The sequence below is a fragment of the Oryx dammah genome, unplaced genomic scaffold (genome assembly GCF_014754425.2).
Source record: "Oryx dammah isolate SB20612 unplaced genomic scaffold, SCBI_Odam_1.1 HiC_scaffold_2, whole genome shotgun sequence".
NCBI lineage: Eukaryota > Metazoa > Chordata > Mammalia > Artiodactyla > Bovidae > Oryx > Oryx dammah.
In genome coordinates, this window is record NW_024070186.1 from 190,432,857 (window position 1) to 190,452,261 (window position 19,405).

General features: G+C 51.3%; 2 protein-coding genes and 1 non-coding gene across 3 annotated transcripts; 1 reads left to right on the forward strand and 2 right to left on the reverse strand.

Annotated features, from left to right (window-relative positions):
* Nucleotides 1-507: 507 nt before the first annotated feature.
* On the reverse strand, nucleotides 508-12,231 carry BUD23 (BUD23 rRNA methyltransferase and ribosome maturation factor). The gene is made up of 12 exons (XM_040261067.1): nucleotides 12,130-12,231; nucleotides 11,993-12,030; nucleotides 10,564-10,659; nucleotides 10,396-10,478; nucleotides 10,199-10,295; nucleotides 7,583-7,679; nucleotides 6,291-6,341; nucleotides 5,471-5,556; nucleotides 5,227-5,272; nucleotides 5,002-5,060; nucleotides 946-1,035; nucleotides 508-801 (listed from the first exon to the last, which is right to left on the reverse strand). The coding sequence occupies exons 1-12, from the start codon at nucleotides 12,175-12,177 to the stop codon at nucleotides 747-749; spliced, it is 846 nt and encodes a 281-aa protein (XP_040117001.1). The 5' UTR covers nucleotides 12,178-12,231; the 3' UTR covers nucleotides 508-746.
* Nucleotides 1,777-1,905, reverse strand: LOC120860013. Its single transcript, XR_005720218.1, has one exon.
* A 28-nt stretch (nucleotides 12,232-12,259) lies between the features above and the next one.
* On the forward strand, nucleotides 12,260-15,328 carry DNAJC30 (DnaJ heat shock protein family (Hsp40) member C30). Its single transcript, XM_040261081.1, has one exon. The coding sequence runs from the start codon at nucleotides 12,386-12,388 to the stop codon at nucleotides 13,064-13,066; it is 681 nt and encodes a 226-aa protein (XP_040117015.1). The 5' UTR covers nucleotides 12,260-12,385; the 3' UTR covers nucleotides 13,067-15,328.
* Nucleotides 15,329-19,405: the final 4,077 nt, after the last annotated feature.

Sequence of the window (19,405 nt, forward strand, 5' to 3'; positions counted from 1 at the left end):
TTTTGAACTGTGGTGTTGGAGAAGACTCTTGAGAGTCCCTTGGACTGCAAGGAGATCCAACCAGTCCATTCTAAAGGAGCTCAGTCCTGGGTGTTCATTGGAAGGACTGATGCTGAAGCTGAAACTCCCGTACTTTGGCCACCTCATGCGAACAGTTGACTCATTGGAAAAGACTCTGATGCTGGAAGGGATTGGGGGAAGGAGGAGAAGGGGATGACAGAGGATGAGATGGTATTACCATCTCATGGACCTGAGTTTGGGTGAACTCTGGGAGTTGGTGGTGGACAGGGAGGCCTGGCGTGCTGCAATTCACGGGGTCGCAAAGAGTTGGACAAGACTGAGCGACTGAACTGAAGTTAAAGGAATCTACCTTGTTCCTTGTAGGTTAGAAGAAAGCTTTCACACATTTAAGTTCTTTAAACCTAACTCACACCCGGGAATAAAGCCCCACCCCCAACAGAGGAACTTCTGAAATTTGTCAGGGAGGGAAAATGCCAGAGCCAGGGCTCCAAAGAAAGTGGTTTATTGCTTTCCGAACAAAGAAGCTCTTAAAATTTTTTTAAGTCAAGAAAATGCTTTTAGAACATTAAAACTTTTTCAAACTTTTTCTAAGAAAAACACTTTTTGTCAGCGGCTGAAGTAGGCACTTCAATAGCGAGAACTCTGCAGAGGCAAGCGGCTGTGCTGGATTGCGCAGCTTCTGCCCGTGTGGTCCCCGGGTGGTCCCAGTGGACGCAGTCACCTGCTCAGAAATGGGGCTTGCGCTTGCGGCCGGTGTACTGGGTGTCAGGGCGGACCTCCCTGTGCCAAGAGATAACAGGGGCGGGAAGAACAGAACAGACTCAGGAAAGAACTACGAACCCCTGGAACCCTGGAGGCAAGAGACCCAGGCCCTGGGTGGCCAAGCCCCACCTCCAGCCCACAACCTGCACCCCCAGCACTCACTTGCCCTGCCGGCGGCGGCGTGCCTTCTTCTCCAGGACCCATTCTCGGCTCTTCCTCACCACCCCTCGTCTCGCTATCCTGTACGGGATCCTGTGGGGGACACAGATGTCAGCAAGGGGACGGAGCGGCCTAAGCTGGCACCCGGGTGAGGCTGGGAGAGAAACGTGGCAAGTCTCCCCCAAGGCAGGGGCCTCTGCGGCCCCCATTCTGGACAGCCCCTTCCTGGTGACACCTGCTGGGGCCAGAGCAGCTATTCAGCAGGCGGTGAGGGTCCCCCTCATTTGCAGGTATCAAGATTGGGAACTGTGTGTTAGGCCTACATACAAGTGCCTGCAAGGCAGGCAGGGGCCAAATTCCTTTGGGGCCAGGATTAGCTCATAAGAGCCTATCCAAGGAGGGACTCTCCTGGTGGTCCAGGGGTTAAGAATCCTCACTTCCACTGCAGGAACGTGGGTTCGATCCCCATGGTCAGGGAACTAAGACTCTACATGTTGTGCAGCATGGCCAAAAATAGAAGTAATTAAAAAAAAAAGACTCCAGGGCTTCCATGGTGATCCGGTTGTTAAAAATCGGCCTGGCCATGCACACAAGTTCGACCCCTGGTCTGGGAAGATCCCACATGCCATGGTGCCACAACCACTGAGCCTGCTCTCGAGCCAACACTCTGCAACAAGAGAAACTACCACAATGAGAGGCCTCTGCACCATACGAGAGAGTAGCCCCCCGCTCGTTGCAGCAAGGGAGACCCTGCAGGACCCAGTGCAGCCAAAGATAAAAAAAATTTTTTTAAACATGGCCTATCCAAAGCAAGCTGGGGCTTCCAGCAACTGTGAATGTCTGAGGTAGGAAAACACGGCTGCCCAGCTCACAGCAGCCCCGAAAACAACCCTCAAGAGTTCATCTTGGGCTCTAGTCCCGGCTGAGGAGAACTTTTCTCTCCAGCTCTACGGGAGAGGGGCCCTCAGAAGAGCAGCGGCTGGGTCCTCAAAGCACATTCCCTACCTGGCAGCCGAAATCAAACTGTTTTCAGCGATGACACACCATGGAGGCTGTCTGCCATGTGAGCAACCATCTCCTGAGGTACCTGGGTGGGCTGGGCCCACCCAGCCCATGGATATTCTACAGCAGGTATGAACCAGCCCTGCCGTGAAGAGTCCACGGCTGGGCTGGGGCAGCGACCACCTACACCTGGCCAAGCGCAGAGAGGCCAGGAGCAGCTGGGGGAGTGAGGGGGGAAACGAGCGCGCCACCGAGGTTAAGCTGCTATTGGTATTTCTTCATGCAGGAGGTGGGGCAGAGTCCAGACAGGAAGCAATACGTGAAAGTGAGGCTCTGAGTTGACTGAAGGGGAAGATTAGGGAGTGGAAGTCTCGGTGCCTGGAGTCATGGGTCTAAGAAGGGGAGAGTCCCAGGGAGAATCTGAGCGTCTGCTGAGGATCGAGTCATCCTCGGAAGTCTACTCCAAGCCAGACTGCGTGACACATCCTTCCTGCTGCTACGTCTCCTCTCTCCAGGAAGCAGCAAGGCCTTCGACCAAAGGAATGACACATATTCTAGACTTCAGGGTATAGAGACAGCAGTTCACAGAAGTTAGGCTCATAATGAGGGGGCAGGAGACCAGTGTATTAGATGCAAAGCAGGAAGCAGCTACAGAGGCAGGACTAAACCCCAGGAGTCCATAAGGACAGGCTCTGGGGTAGCACAGCGACGGGGGCAAGATGTGAGCTGCAGGAGGGGGGATGGGAGAGTCATCAGGAGACGCAGGAGCAGCAAAGATGGCGAGCGGTGCAGACCACAGAGAGGCGAGAGGCGCCCACAGTGCACACGCCAGAGGGCACGGCGCCTACGGAGCGCAGGTGACGAGTGGCAGAGCGGAGGCCGGGTGGCGAGGGGTGAGGGATACATCGGTCAAGCAAAGTTGATGGGGTTGGGGGAGGAAATTAGACACGAGTTTGGTAAAGGTTTAGAATACCTTTTCTTAGTTTATCTATTTATTGGATTGGCCAAAATTTTCACTTCTGCAAGATGTTATGGAAAAACCTCAATGAACTTTTTGACCAAAACAATATTTCTAAGAGGCTCAAATGTGATCAGACCGAAGTGACAGCACCAGGAGCAAAGCCCTATCAGCCCATAGCCTTCTCCCGACCCTTCCCAAATTGGAGGATTTCAAGAGGAAGAGTCTGTAGGGAGACAGGGTCTGAGCCAGGCACCACGCTGAGTCCTGCACAGACATGCCCTCGACTCCTCAACACGCTGCCTGAGCAGGGGGCACAGTCTCCCTCGCCAGATTTTTAAATGAGAGATGAGAATTGGCTGCTGAGGCCCCACAACTTACCTAAGTTTACAGCTAGGACATGTCGTCTGTAGATACCGCTGTGAGGACAAGAGGGAGCCTAAGGTGGACGGAGGGAGTTAAACCACTTGAATTTCCCTGTGAAGCAGGAGATGGGACCGCTTGTTGGGAGCAAGTGCTGGGCACCTTGGAGGAGAAACAGCAAGGAGAGCACCCCCCAAGTCCCCATGGGGAATGGGCTGAGGAAACTAAGGGAGATGAGCCTGAAGGGCCAGGGGGTCAGGAGGCATCAATGCGTGGCAGACACGAGAACTGGACTCATGATTCTTCACCATCCCTGGGCCTTCCTAACTCATCCTTTCTCCACCCATTTTTCCTCTTCGATCTCTTAAAGTCTGAAGACCTTTCACTCTAATCTAAATGAATAAATAACCTCCTCCTTTACTCTCTTATAATCATTTGCTCCTTCAACAAATACTGCACACCTTTCGCTAACAACACATTCTTCTGGTGTCAGTATACAAGTCCCCACCAAGTTTTCATTGTAGTTGGGGGTAGAAATAATGTCATGTAAACAAGTATTTCTGATTCAGAGCTGTGAACAGTGTTAGGGGTATAAAACCAAGGAGAACTCAACTGAAGATACTGAACAGGAAAATCGCCAAGATACGATGTACACTTTTAAAAAGCAAAAGAGAAGGATCTGTCTGGCTGCATGGCCAGGGAATTCAGACGCAAAGTCCGAGGCAGGGAGACCAGCGAAGCAGCTTTCAGAAACCTGGGCAGTGGGGATGGAGACCACATAGGTATGGGGGAAAGGGGTGGACTGACTGGATGTGAGATGTAAGGGAGACAGGAAGAGTAGACAACAGGAAGGATGGAGGAATAAGTTTGGGGGTGAAACCGAGGGCTCTGTTTCGCTCTGGAGACCTGTGGGAAGTCCAGGTCTGGACACTCAGGAGGGCAGGTGGTTTGGAAATCAGAGGTGGGATTGAGACCAGTGCTATACGCCTGGATGTTCTTAACCTGGAGCTGGTGTTTAAGGCAGCAGCACAGAGAGAAAGAGGGTCCAGGCGGAGCTGCAGAGTGAATGGAGAAGGACCAGCCAGGGAGGCAGGTAGGAAGCCAAGTGAAGAAAGCGTTAAGGGAGCAATTGCCTGCCTTAGCTCCTACTTACCAAGCAAGTTACAATGAAGATAGAGAAGGAAAAAAGGCTCATGGGTTTGCTAAGACAGCCTTGAGGCGGGGAGAGCAATTTGTGATGAGACAAGCCTGAGCCAGGAGAGGACTGAGAAAGGCAGGGGGCCAGTACGAGGAGTTCTGCTGCAGCAGGAGCCAATAAGCAGGCATGGATACGCAGCCAGGAGCCGTGTCAGGGCTAAGGGAGGATCTTTTTCAAGGTTGGGACAGACTGTGCAGCACTGCCGCGTGCTGAGAGCCCTGACTCGAGAGGGTAAAGGTGAGGACGCAGGGGAACAGGGAGCCGCGGGAGCCGCAGGGAGGGGCCTGGGATCCAGAGGACAGAGGCAGCCTGGGGCCACCTGCTGCCCACGGACGTCCAGCAGGGCTCTACTCTCTCAGCCAGAGGCAGGTGCAAACGCCATCCCGAAGGGTTCCCCAGTCCCTTCTCCACCTTGCTGTCACTGCCACATCAGACCCTGAGAGACTTGGCAAAAGCAGAGACACGGAAGAGTCTTGCTGCCTGAACCTGGGGACGGCGACCATCTGCCCTGAGTCGGTGCTGACTGAGAGCCTCTCACCTCCCAGCTGTGAACGTGGACTCAGCGGGCTTCTCCTCCTCGGTATCTTCACTCAGGCCCTGCAGAAACCAAGGCGCTTTCTAGTGACCTGGAGATCTCTCAACCTCCCTGCCCCACCCAGAAGGCCTAGCACCCAGGCCTGTGAGTCCTTCCAGCAGGTCCACGGCCCAGCCCCACAGGAAGGGAACCCCAGACAGATGGGCCTACAAACTCAAGGGCCCTCACCTCTGGTAGAGAGGCTGAAGGTCCAGAAAACAAACACAGGTAGAACCTGAAAAGAGAAAACGAAGATTGAGGGCTGAGGCACAAGTGAAACCCTCACCCTACCCCACCATGAACAGATGCAGACACACCCGGGGCCCCAGTGGCCCAACCCAGCACTGTGCAGCCTACGCACCACTGGCCTGTGAGGGCCAGCCTGCCACCCTCTCCCCTGCTGCACGGGCAGACCCTGCCCCTTGGCACTCACTTCTTGGCTTTGGCGCTGTTGGGGTAGTCCACCACCACACCACCAGTGAAGCCGGCCCTGGTGGCCTGGGTGGTGATCAGCTCCAACTGGGGAGAAAACGGCAGGGAGTCAGGCAGGGCAGCTGGCTAATAACGGCTTCCTGCCCACCCCCGGGGCTCTCATCTGGTCCCATGATGGACCTCGCCTGGGAGACCTAAAGGTCTTCTTTATTGACTGTTCCCAGCTCTGAGTCCCCAGAAAACACGCAGGGAAGGTGCAGGCTGGAGCCAGCCATGGCAGACACCTCCCTCGGGGATCACAGCACCACCAACTGCCACCCCCCACCTCCGTTTTTCTCACTTTCTACCCCAGGGACCCACCTCCCCACTTAAATCTCAGGAAATGACCACCAGCTGAGAGCCAGACTCATTCATGTTACTGGTCAGGGACAGCTCAGTACTTGTCCGTCAGAGTTGGTACCTCCAACCCCCTCTCTGCTCATGCATCACACTCCACAGCACACAACTGTTAACATCCTCTCCCCCACCCCCATTTATTTCTTCAGTTATGGAATCAGAAATACCAGAGGGTCTGTCTGTCAAGAGAAGACAAACACCCTATCCCCCACCTGCCCCAGGTACCCCTCCCTCCTCAGCACTTAGGCCATAAAATGCACCAGCGAGGAGGACCACTCTCAGCTCCTCCCTTCCCACCAAGCAGCCTAAGGTGGCTTGTCCTGTCACTTCCCAACAGCAGGAGGACAGGAGAGTAAGAAGCAAGACAGGTGACCTTTTCTGGGCTCCCCCGACTTGCATGCACCCCCGCTAGCCAAGGGGCTTACCTGCTCTGAATTCTCGGGGTACAACTGCAGGACAGCTCGGCCTCCACGCACCTGCAAAAGAAACATGGCGGTCTCTCAAATAATCCGTGGGGTCCAGACCCAGGTGCTTTTCTTTTCTTCTTCACAAAATATTTGTTGAATTTCCACTATGTGCAAGGCATACAGTCCTTGGGGGTGGGAAAGAGCCATGAACCAAAGAGACAGTCCCCAGTGTCTGCAGCTCACATTTTAGTGGGCAAAGCAGCTAATTTACAGCAGATTAAGTGCCAAAAAGAAAAATAACTTAGAACAAGGGATGGTAAGTGACAGAAACTATCCAGCTTACTTTTGGTTTTCAAGGCAGGCCTCTAAGGGACACTGGAGCAGAGACCTGACTATAGGATGGAGGTGGTCACGGAAATGTCTGAGGGGAGAGCATTTCAGCAGAGGGAAAAGTGAACACCGAGGTCCTCAGAACTTCAGGATTAACCCCAGAGTCCGAGCAGAGAAAAGACTATACAATGCACAAGACTAGTAAGCTATCTGCCAGACCCACTCTAAAAAAGTCAGGGGTGAGGGGAGGCGACTTAAGGGCACCAAGAAACACCTGGATCTGGGACCTCCCCAGCAGTCTAGTGACTAAGACTCTGTGCTCCCAATGCAGGGGGCCCAGCTTCCACCCCTAGTCTGGAAGATCCCACATGCTGCAACTAAGCCCGAAGATCCTGAGTGCTGCAACTGAGACCCAGCACAGCCAAATTTTTGATAAGAGAAAAGAAACACTTGGATCCAAAAAAAAAAAGGACAGATTTTTAGGACTTAGAATCTCACTCTCATCTAATCCTAGTAAACAATGGAAATAATGCCATCATTTCTAAAGATAAGATAAAGCTAATAAGAGGCTCTCTCACTAGTAAATAACCACCCTGCTTTCCTTTCTGAGCACTGGTGGGAGGGGGAAGAAAGGTGGGAGCTGGAGGATGTGAGCTCTGGAAGGTGTTCTGTGTGGCCTCGATATGCCATCCCTGTCCTCAATCTGGGGAGTCCAGGCCCCCAAGCCAACGTGGGATTAAAATTCAGCAGCGTAGACACAGCAGTTGTGATCAGTCTCAAATTCGGTCAACAGTGTCTTTGCATTTCACTGGCGTGTCAGCTCCCCACCCCACCCTCTTCTTCTTTTAAGGCTGCCCACTTGGACAGAAGTAGCCACAGTAAGGTCCTGCCACTCTCAGTGTCCCTCCCACGGGGCGCCTCTGCCTCATCATGCTACCTGTAGGATGAGGGAGGGACGGGGAGGAGATCTCGTAACTCACCAGAACAGAGTAAAGAGAAGAGAAGAAGCAGTACAGGCGCTTGGCAGGAATATCAGACTTCTTGTTAGCATTACAGAGCCACTGCACTGCAGAAATGCTGCCAAGAGGAAGAGACCGGGTCAGGAAAGGGAGCGGCACACACGGCCCACCCCTGCCTCTTCGCGACCAATGCCACACTCCTCAGTCTTCAGATGAAACCCTCCTGCCCACAACTCTGTTGGCACATGCCGGTTCACCTCGGGTCATTATCTTACAACACTGGACCAAACAGGGTCTCCAGAAGGTGATCATGAAAGGTTTCCTTGCCGCCAGTCCGAGGAAACTCGGCCTCAACCTTCTTTCTCACGCATCTCAAGTTTGGTTCAGTGTCGCTCAGCAGGTCAAGGCTCTTCCTGCCACCTATCCCTTCATACTGTTCCTCCATTCAACAGAAATATGCTTCCGGCTTCCACAAAGCCATTCACTCTCCTCCTAAATCATTTCCTCCAACTGTGCCTGCTAGGGGTCTCCACAATCCCCAGACTTAAAACCTCAAGCAGGGACTTCCCTGGAGGTCCAGTGGTTAAGAATCCGCCTGCCAGTGCAGGGGAAGTGGGTTCAATCCCTGTTCCAGGAACTAAGATTCCATATGCCGTGGGGAACTAAGCCTGCGAGTCACAGGTAAATATCCTGTATGCTGCAACTAAGACCCAACGCAGCAAATAAATATTTAAAAAAGTAAAACTTCAAGCAACTAATATGCCCTCTTTTCCGGTATTCCCCTTCTCACTGCTGACCACACACATAACACAGAACCCCAAAGCCAGTTGGTGTGCCCAACTGCCTCTCCCAGCTTTTCCTTCCTTCCACCACTCTCCTGGGTCAGCATTTAGTATCACTTTGATTGTTTCAACAACCTAACTTTTCTCTTGTATCTTCTTCCTTAAGTAATATTCCAGCAACACAAACCAAGTCTCATCACTCACCAGTGCCCCATCAACAACTACTGAATAAAGACCCAACTTCTTAGGATGGAGTAAAAAGCTTTCTAGGAACCAAACCCACATGATCTCAGCTTCCAGGGAATTTCTCATTCATGGCTACATCAACGAGATGCCTTTTTCCCACCCACTTCTATGCCTGTGTTCACACTACTTCTTCACTCTGAAACCCTCTCCCTTGGCTCTCCAAATCCCTTCCGGCCTTCAAGGCCCAGCCCCGGCCCCTCCTGCTCAAAGTTTCCCTGTGCTCTTATTTCTCTTCATAAGTGTGGTGGGTCCCCAGACTTCCTAGCATACACCTCACTCTGGGGCTCACGTTTCATACCTTGGTATACATGTTTCATTTTCTGGCCACACCGCACATCATGTGGGATCTTAGTTCCCCGACCATGGGCCTAACCTGCAACCCCTGCAGTCCAAGGGCAGAGTCTAAACCACTGGACTACCAGGGAAACCCCCCGGTCCACATCTTACAGCACCAAAAAGACTACGGCGAGTCTTAAAGACAGGGACTTTTATTTCCATAAACTCCATAGCACGTCGTACAATTTCTTACACATAACAAATGCTGAGACAAAAATGCTGGCCAAACCACCTTCTCCTTTTAAAAACAAACTAAAAATGACTGCTTACTACTGAAACACCCAAGATCATATTGCTGCTCTTCGACTCTCTGCAGCTTAGAACATCTCACCTAATCATTACTAAAACACAGTTACTATCTTTGAAACGTTTTTTTCTCATCCAATCTTGTTTCCACATATATGTTAATCACTTACCTTAAAAAAAACATTTAAATGCAGATTTGTACTCCTCATCCAGATTCTTACTGTGTATCCCTACAGCTCAATCTATTATCATAGGAGGTCTTCGCTCTCCCAGATAATGATTCAGCTTTGACATCCTCTCCTAGCCCCTACTTCCACCCCAGCAACAAAACACTAAACCAAATACTCCACAAAGCTTACCACAGAAGACAAGAGCAACTTCATGTTTCTAACAGTAATGAGAACAAGGCCCCCAAATGCCTCTCTTTTGTGTTACACAACTACTCCTATGATTAACGTGTCCTGCCAGGCTCAGGCACCAGGGTATATAGATTTCTCTGCTTTGTGTGTGTAGCAGGGTGACAGCTTCTGAGCCTCTGGGAGCTATCTTGTGGGTCCCAGCACCATCTTGTGGGCCCGATGTTCTAAAATATGTTATCCAAGTACTATGTACAACACATTCAAAGCCTGACCCTGACTCCTCAGAAAAGACTCCTAAGCCACTGAAAAGATTGCAGCCTGAGGACCACTCTCCACTATAAAACTCCTTGAAAAGAAGTCAACAAGATGGCTGCTGGGGCCCACAAGATGGCTGGTGAGACCCACAAGATGGCTCCCAGAGGTTTAGAAGCCCTCACCTTGTCACACACACAAAGCAGAGAAATCTGTACACCATGGTACCTAAACCTAGCAGGACAAGTTAAGCATAGGAGTAGTTTTGTAACACAGAAAAGATGCATTTGGGGGGCCTTGCTCTGATCTAACAGACCTGAAAATCCTGGGGAACGCGTATATTTATGTATTCTAAACAACTCTGCTTTGGGAAGCACTGACCTGCAGGACTAAAAGCAGGAAACGAAGACCCTTACCTGATACAAGCATCAAAGGTGCCCGGTTTGAAGGGGATGCCCTGACCCATGTCCCCCAGAATCACATCTCCCTGCGTTTCACGGTCCAAGGCCTCATCTACATTGGAAAAGAGTGGGTGAGGAATCAGGACACTCTGCATCACCACTCCAAACCCATGGAAGGGTGTCCACCCCAGTGCTAAACAGGGCATACTTACCCAGCATGGCAGGGCTGATGTCAATGCCCACCCAGTAGTGCCCCTCGTCTGAGAGGTAATCACCACTCAGGCCAGTACCACAGCTGGAAGACAATCAGAGACTTAGCAGTGTGAGGAGCAAGGACATCCCCTCACCTGGACTGTCTGAACTGGGCCCCAGGATCTTACCCAATATCCAACACGTAACAGGGCTTATCCTCGGGCACACAAAGAAGCTCCAATGCCCGTTCAGTCATCTTGATTTGGACATCAATCATCCGTGAGCTAAAAAACACAAGAACATGGTAAAGGGGTTCTGGGCTAAAACCTTACCCAGACCAAGAAAAGTCAAAGGAAACAATCAACCCGAAGTACTCTTTCCCAGCCAATAAACTGGACTATGACTATTTAAAAGTGACCCCCAAAGACCATGTAATACGAGTTATTCTGCTGAGACACAGATTAAACTCTATCAGCTGCAGGGCTACTATGAAGGGAACAAACCATTTACCCCATAACCCACCATTTGGTATTTTCAACTCTACCAAGCTCTGACATCCTCTTACTTAAAAACATATTTTCTAGAAGAATTATCCACTGTAGCTACTCCCATGTAGAAGGGTCAACAATGCACAATAAAAATTTTAACAGTGCTCTCCATGAGAAATATAACAAGCCACTCAGGACATTCTTGAGGCCCCATTTAAAAAGAAACTAAATACATAAAGTTAACTGTAGTAATCCTTAACCTAACCCAATATACTCAATATTATACTTTATTTAATCCAGTATGCTCAAAACATCATTTTAATATGTAACATAAAAAAACAATTAATAAATATTTCATTTTCTTTAGATTAAATATGTTTCAAGAAATGGCTGATGGCTACTGGTTACCATATTAAACAAAAGTCTAGACTGTATCTGGCTTTCCCAAGATACAGAGAAAGTCACACATAACAAGTTTGCAAAATGCCAAACACAGGGCTCTGCAACTGGAAAAAACTTTCTCTTTGCTAAATAATGACGACTGGCCATAAATTTTTGCTGACCCTAGGACTCTAATTGGAACAAAAAAGACAAAACAGATTATTAGTATCTGCAGAACTTTTTTACAGAGTACTGTATCGGGAAAGACTAGGTTTGGAAGTACTTGCCCTGGCCCTCACCTGTTAACTGGCTTCATTAATTACACATAAAACTACCCTCTCTTAAATTCAGATACTCTACCAACAGCAGTCCCGAGATTTACTGAGACACTGTAAACTGGGACATACAGTAAACATTCTACGGATATTATTTCTCTCCCCCACCTACAAACAGCACTAATGGTTTACACATAACCACTCCGTCCTACCTAATTCTTCACATGCTTAAAATAAGCTGTCACCTTAAACAAAGCAGGTATGATCACTCCCATTCTGATACTAAGATTACCGAGACCCAGAGAATTAGGAGGTTTACTCAAGAGTTGACTTTGACGGTGTCAACAATGGATCAATTCAAGTCTCTTCCTTCCGCCACCCCCAAATTCTGCGTGCTTTCCAAGCACCTCCGCATTCAGGGCAACTTGCCGGTTCCCGACCCCCGACACCCAGCAACATCCAGGCTCCCTTACTTGCGCACGTATTTCCGGGCTTCATTCTTGTCGTAATACTGTAAGAACGAGAAAAAAATTGGGGGGAGTCGGGTAAGATATCAAGACGCGGACGCCCTAGGAGAAAAGAGAGGGGCGGGGGTGGTCACAGCCCTCACCAGCTCCGGGGGCCCTTGGAGCTCAGGTCTCCGCCCGCGAGAAGCCATCACCGCGCCTCAACAGCAGAACTCGTGCGAGCGGCTCCGGAGCCCGGCTTTTATGTCATCGGCCGGGCGCCCGCCCCGTAACACGCATGCTCCACCCCCCTCTTCCCGCCTTCTCTTTTACTCGATTGGCTACAGGGCCGACCGGCTGCGAAAAACGCCGTCTCCCATTGGCCAGTTCATCTTGCACTGCCCGCCAGATTCACTCAAGATGGCAGCCCGGCGCGATCTGAGGTGGTCGCGACTGCTACTGTGGAGATTGTGGCAGCCCCGGGGGGTTCGCCCAAACCCGAGATCGGGCCTCGGCCCAGAAGCGAGGACTTATACCCGGAGCGACGGCCCGTACTCGCGCACGGCGCTCTATGATCTGCTCGGCGTCCCCTCCACGGCCACGCAGGCGCAAATCAAGGCGGCTTACTACCGGCAGAGCTTCCTCTACCACCCGGACCGCAACTCGGGGAGCGCTGAGGCTGCCGAGCGCTTCACGCGCATCTCCCAGGCTTACGTGGTGCTGAGCAGTACCACCTTGCGTCGCAAGTATGACCGCGGCCTACTGAGCGACGAGGACCTGCGCGGTCCGGGCGTCAGGCCTTCCAAGACTCCCGCCGCCGACCCCGAGAAGCCCCGTACCCCTCCGCCCGGCCCTCGGGCCCACGGCCGCGGTCCGGCCTCGCCGGGAGCCAAGCGCACCATGTTCGACTTTGACGCCTTCTACCAGGCGCACTACGGTGAGCAGCTGGAACGCGAACGGCGCCTGCGGGCGCGCCGGGAGGCCTTCCGCAAGATGCAGGAGGACCGGGCCAAGAAGGGCTTACGCTGGGACGAGACCCGAGACTTGGCTTTCGTCCTCGTTCTGCTCACCGTCTTCCTCATCGTGAGCTCTCGTATTTAATCGGAGAGTGGAGGGCAGGGGAGCAGGCCCCAGCCAACACCCCGCCGCCCCACCCCACCCCCAAGAAAATGGCCTTGCGTGTCATCTTGAACCCTTTGCCTCCAATTGTCTACCTCTGCTGGGGCCCAAAGGAACTGCTCTCCTCCTTCTGTTGCCCTCCTGTCCAGCTTAGCCATTGACCTGCACGTCCCTACCCCCACCCCACTCCAGAAAAGGAGGCTTTTCGATGCTCGAGAAAACAGGCCCCTAATGAAGAGTCCTGAAAGCCTGAGAGTAAGGGGTTTTCTGGAGGCCCTGGGGTGCCTGCTTCCAGATGTTGTCAACTTCTGGAACATTTGTTCTGGCTTTCTTGTAAAGCTCCGAGCAAGACTCGTCTGCTCCTGCCCCGCATGTAGCGTGGGCTCCTGTGTAACCTTGAAACGTACAATGTGACCAGTTGTGGCTGCCCAAACAAAAAAATCTGGGGTCTTACAAAGCTTGCCTTTTTGTGAGTTCCCCAAGCCACAGGTGAGACCTGATGTAGGGTGAAGATGTGATCGGTGGGAACTTGGCCATTCTTGGGTAGTCAGATCCCACTCGGCCTTCTGTTGGTGGCCTCTGGGAGTGGGAAAGGAAGCAAGGTCGTGAGCCTTCCTGTGCCCATACTTACTGAATGTATGACCTTGCAGAAATTCATCTGTGGGCATGATGGCAGGGGAGCAAATGGTTTGCTCTTTCGAGATCTGTCATACTTGATTATCCATGTTCTAGTAGGCTCAGTGATTAAAATATTGATGTCGGTAGAGCCAGATTTATCCTTGGGACACTGTGCCTGGCACTTGGTCATTCCTTGACCAGCCAGCCTCATTACTAACTGTGCAGCTCCTCCCTTCCTAGAAATAGAGCCACAAAAGGGGAGGTGAGAGTGGCCCCGCCTACCATTCTGCTGGTGTGCTTATCACAGGCCCCACAAGCCAAGTCCTTGAAACATGGCTACTTGAGGCTGTGGGAACTGGGGGAGTTTGAGTAAACAAGATTATTGAGGCAGAGAAGGGACATGTAGAAATGCACTTCCTTATTCAGAGCTGACAGGCCTTTTTTTCTTTTTATGGCTGCACAGCTCAGGCATGCGGGATCTTAGCTCCCCAACCAGGGATCGAACCTATGCTCCCATCTCAACCACTGGATCCCCAGAGAAGTCCCTTCCCCCCGCTTTTTTCCCCCTCTTCTGTTCCTGCTGCTACTGCTGCTGCTAAGTCGCTTCAGTCTTGTCCAACTCCTAGCGACCCCATGGACTGCAGCCTACCAGGCTCCCTCTGTCCATGGGATTTTCCAGGCAAGAGTACTGGAGTGGGTTGCCATTGCCTTCTCCTAACTGGTGCTAAACAAGTGGGTGATCACTTGCTAGAGCTGTTGTAATCCAGCCCTCTTAACCCTGAATCTCTGCACACGGGGTGTGGATTAGCTGTGAGAGAGTAGGAACTCAAGTGTGTATGCACTGTTGAGCAGAAAGCCATGGGATAGGAAAACTTGTGCAGAAGACCTACTATAAGAGTCAGGACCTAAGTCTAGCTTCTAAACAAGGCCAGAGGTGCTTTGCTATATTAACACCAATTCCTGCACTCAGTCTTGTGTGTGCAATTCTTGTGTAAGTTGGGGATAAACCCATAGGTGGTTCAACTTGGTCTTTTCTCTAGCCTTGGAGGTTGGGGGCAAGTTCTTCAGCGTGGCTTTGCAGTGACCCATGTAATTCAGTGGTAAGGCTTTAAGTTCACTCTGGTTCAGACCTGCTGGGCTCAGCAAAGCCTTGGTTTGAAGGGAGGGGCATGTGTACTTTTAAAAAGAACATTTAATATTATGTTTCATATTTGGAAAACAAGGTGGGGAAAGTCTGCTCTTTTCAAAGCACAAACAAGTGAAGCTTAGTGGAAGGTACAGAGACTGGTAATTCTCAACCAGAGAGTTGGGACTGAACAGTCTGTGAGGCAAGATTTCATCCGGATTTCCATCAAATGGGGTTGGGGTTCTTTGGGGTTTTGTTTGTAAAAGCATTGATGGTCTGTGATATCCAGGGCCTTTCTCATTGACTCTGACATATACCTCTCAAGTTTGTTTTCTCTCAGTGAATATCACAGCCAAAAATATTCCCTAGGGGCCCCAGAACATGGAGGTGGATAGAAAATTCCAGAAGCTTTGGGGTGATGGGTCCAGACTCTGTGAAACCTCTGGAACATTCCATGCAACTCCAGACAGGGCAGTCAATAAAATTTATTAACCATCCAACTCTAAGCCTCTTCTTAGGCCTAGAACTAGCCCCCCCCCCCCACCCGCTTTATTCTCTAGTGCTGTCTTGCTGTTGGGGTTTTTTTAGGCCAAAGCTGAACTCAGAGACAGCACTCCCTACCATCCCTGAAACAGTCTCGGCTCATCATGGGCAAGGAGGTGTGTGGGAGGCTTTCTGAAGGACCCTCCTGGCTGGTTCCTGTTACGTCTTTTCTCTCCCTACCACTGCCTGTATCTGTCCATTCTCAGCTTATCTGCCCTCAGGAGGAGAGGCTGAACCAGGCCATGGACATTAGCCCCTGCCGTTCGGGGGCTGCTCCCGTGTTCCTGAGACGTGGTCAGCTTTAGTCCCTTTTCTCCTTTTGGTCACAAACTAAAAAGTAGAAGTTTGGAAGAGGAAGAGAGACTGGGACAAGAGGGGTCCAGCTTGCTCCAGGCTGTGCTCATTGGGGTGGGCCGGGGGTGTAGTTCAGTACCAGGCCCAGTGAGAAGCATGCACAAATCCTAAATGGAGAGGCCTGAACGAGAAGACCGGAATCAAAGGTGTTCATGTCTATACAATTGTGATACTGCCTTTGGGCTTAATCAAGACTTTATTCCTCCTGAGGCAAACTTTTCCCCTCTGTTGTCCCTTTTTTTTTTTTTTTTTAATTGCTGGGTGAAAAGATCCTTTACACATCCCAATGCTAAAGGAGTAAGATTTCTTGCTTCCTTCTAAAGTTCTGGCATTTCTTTCTCTGGGCACACCTTGCCCTCTGTAATGGTTCCAGCATGAGCCAAGATGAAAAAGAATAGCCTACCTTAGGCCAGCGAGTTGTCTGTTGGTCATCACTGACCATGTATATATCTCCATCCCTTATAGCCACAGCCCGAAGCTTAGACACCAAGGGTGGAGGCCAAGTGAGTGGCCACCACACTTACTTTTGGGAAAATGGCGAGGAGGAGGGGTCTTGTCTCAGGCCTTTGGGCTTCCTGGGAGGTCATCAGATCCCATGAAGAGAGGCTGAGAGAAGGGAAGCCGGTAAGTGGCAGAGTTACTTCAGTCCTCTGAGTTCAGCGTTCTCTCATGACCTTTGCCCCGTTGGTTCCTCGGTCCTGTGATGGATGTGGTCACGTTATCACCTGCCTCTGAGCAGGACTGTAGAAGGCCCGCCTCACCTGCCTTCAGTGGCCTGGCTCTCAGCCAGCCTTGGAGCCCTGGCAGCCATGGGGTTTGTGCAAAGCAGCTGAGGGTCCGTCTGTTAGTTTTAGGATGATAGCAAGACCCGAGTCTGGACCTCATGAACTTATGTATGCTGAGGGTGCTCAGTGCTCCATCCCCCAGAGGTGCCACTTCCCCATCGGTCATAAGATTATGGTATCAATGGATCCAGCCATCTCACCAGTGTCTCTTAAGGCTGTCTCAGCCTGGGGCCTGGGCGCTAGTATTGAGGGAGGTCAGCCCTCCCATTCTGCAGCAGGCCTGTTTCCGGAGAACCAAGAACTGACCCAGCCACAGCCAGCCTGCACGTAGTGTGTGGCTGTGGCTAGCACGGTATCATAACTTTAGCCAACATTAAAAACTTGGGAGACTTTGCATAAAAATCTAGATTTCTGACTTCGCTCCGAGGAATGAGAAAACGCCACCATTAAGCTTCTTCCCATACCTGTGTGACCGCGTGGGAACAGCTGTCAGGTCTGCCTCGGAGAGAAAGTCCTTCCTCCCCAGGCTGCTGCACTCTGACCAGCAAAGGGGGTGTGTCAGAAGCCATAATGCACACACTTGAAACCGTTTCGCTCTTAGTAAAGAAATTTCTTTCTCTATCCCATGTCTATAAGGAGGGAACACAGACAGACAAAAGGGGTCTCGCATTTCCAGGAGAATAGGGGCGGGTGTACTTTGTGGAAATGGCGCTGCTTGCCACTGTGGCCTTCCTGGCCCCTCCAGGCTTTTGAGGTTGCAGATCCCTAGATAACCTGTGTTGTAAGAGCTCACACTTTGACTGGGAGGCAGAGTGTAAATCTTACTTTCTGTGGAACAGGAAGAATCTCTTGAGAGTCCTATGGCAGGGGCAAGGTCCCAAAGCCAGAGGTCCCTTGGTACAATAATGCCATTCCTGCACTTGATCTTTCATGTAAAATCCTTGTATAAATTGGGATAAACCCTCAGCTAGTCCAATTTGGTCTCTCTGAAAGCACTGGATTCTCTCTAGCCTTGGAGGTCAGGGCAGTTTCTTAGACATGGCTTTGCAGAGCACACAATTCAGGGGTAGAGATTTGAGCTCACTGTGGCTCAGGCCTGCTTAGCTCAGTGAGCCTTGATTCACATGCGCACACAGACACGAAGTTACATGTAGTGTTTCATATTTGGAAGACAAAGCAGGAGGCTTAAGAAAGGACACAGAAGCTAGTGATTTCCAAGCAAGGAGATGCACATAACAGACCTCTTGAGGGGCAGGAACACATTGTGTCTATCAAAAAGGGGTGGGAGTTTTGTTACTGGGACGATTTGGGGGGTTTGGTTTGTAAATGCACAGAGGTCTGTAATAGAACTTTTCTCATGGGCCCCTTGATGTAGCCCCTCAAGTTTATTCTCTCTCACAGAGGATTATAGCCAAGAACATTCCCTGGTACCCCAGAAGCTAGACAGTTCCAGAAGTGATCTAGCAGGAGAGCCCAGACTGCTTGGAACTTTCCAGAACATTCCATCTTCCTTCAAGCAGAGAGGCTAATAAAGCTTATTAACCATCCAACTCTGAGCCTTTCCTGTGGCCCAGAACTAGGGCCAGGCACTCTGGTGGCATCTGTACCCTCCTCCCGCAGGTCTTTGGTCTTTTTCATGCTGAAGCTGAATCCTGAGGGGCGTCCCTCCCTGTGCCCTCTAAAACTGAGCTCTTGGGGGAAGGGAAGGGGTGTGGAAGGCCTTTTGAGGGGCCCCCACCTGGTTCCCGTGGTAACACTCTTCTCCCTTTCTAGTCCCACCCTTGCCTGGTCATTACTTCCTCTGACCTGCCCCGGGGAGGGGAGGCTGAACCAGACTGTGGACATTAGCCTCTGCCCAGCTCACAATAGTGGAGGAAGGCTCTGGCATCCCCATCCTTAGCCCTTCTTCCTGTGGTTACAAACCTGGAAAAACACCCTGGAAGCAGGGACCAGGAATGGGAGGCCAGGGTGAGAGGGGCCCAGCTTGGCCAGGCCGTGCTGAGAATGCAGTTCCGAGGCTGCTCAGTCTTCTGTCTGCCGTCTCAGGCAGGCACTGCGTGTCACCTTGGCGTCCCTCACCTCCAGCAGCTCAAGTGCTAGCAGGGAGGAGCAGGAGCGCCGAGGCCACCAAGGGGTGGAGGCTCTCGAGTGGGCACTGGCAGTGCTTTGCCCCCCACTGGGAGGGATCTGACTGGACTTGACGGGCTGTCAGAAGCTCAAATGGGCCAGTCCCTCTAACTATTGCCTACATTTCTAAAGATCCCATCAGAAGAATTCCCTGGCAGTCCAGTGGTTAGGAGTGTATACTTGTACTGCTGGGCACCTGGTTTCAACCCATGGTCAGGGAACTAAGATTCCAGGAGCTGCACCGTGTAGCCAAGGCAAAACAAAACAAAACAAAATTATTAAAACGCAAGATCCCATCAAGCAGTCACTCAGGTGCTGCTCAGACAGCTTTAGGAACGGGGACTGCCTACCCCTAGTAGCAGCCGTGGCTCTGGAGCCTCATCCTGAGCCAAAATCTGGCTCCCTGTGGTCTCCACCCACTGGTCTTGACTCTAACCTCTGGCTCTATGTGAAGCAGCTCTTCTGCAAGGGACTCAGTCCCAGTCCTTTCTTTCTCATTATTGTTACTCCAAAGGTGGGCTTCCCTGCTGGCTCAGACAGCAAAGAATCTGCCTGTAAGGCAGGAGACCTGGGTTCAGTCCCTAGGTTGGGAAGATCCCCTGGAGGAGGGCATGGCAACCCACTCCAGTATTCTTGCCTGGAGAATCCCATGGACAGAAATGCCTAGCAGGCTACAGTCCATGGGGTCGAAAAGGTCAGGCACAACTGGGCAACTGTCACTTTATCAAAGGTGCTGCTGCTGTGGGGTTTCCCTTAGAGTTTAAAATT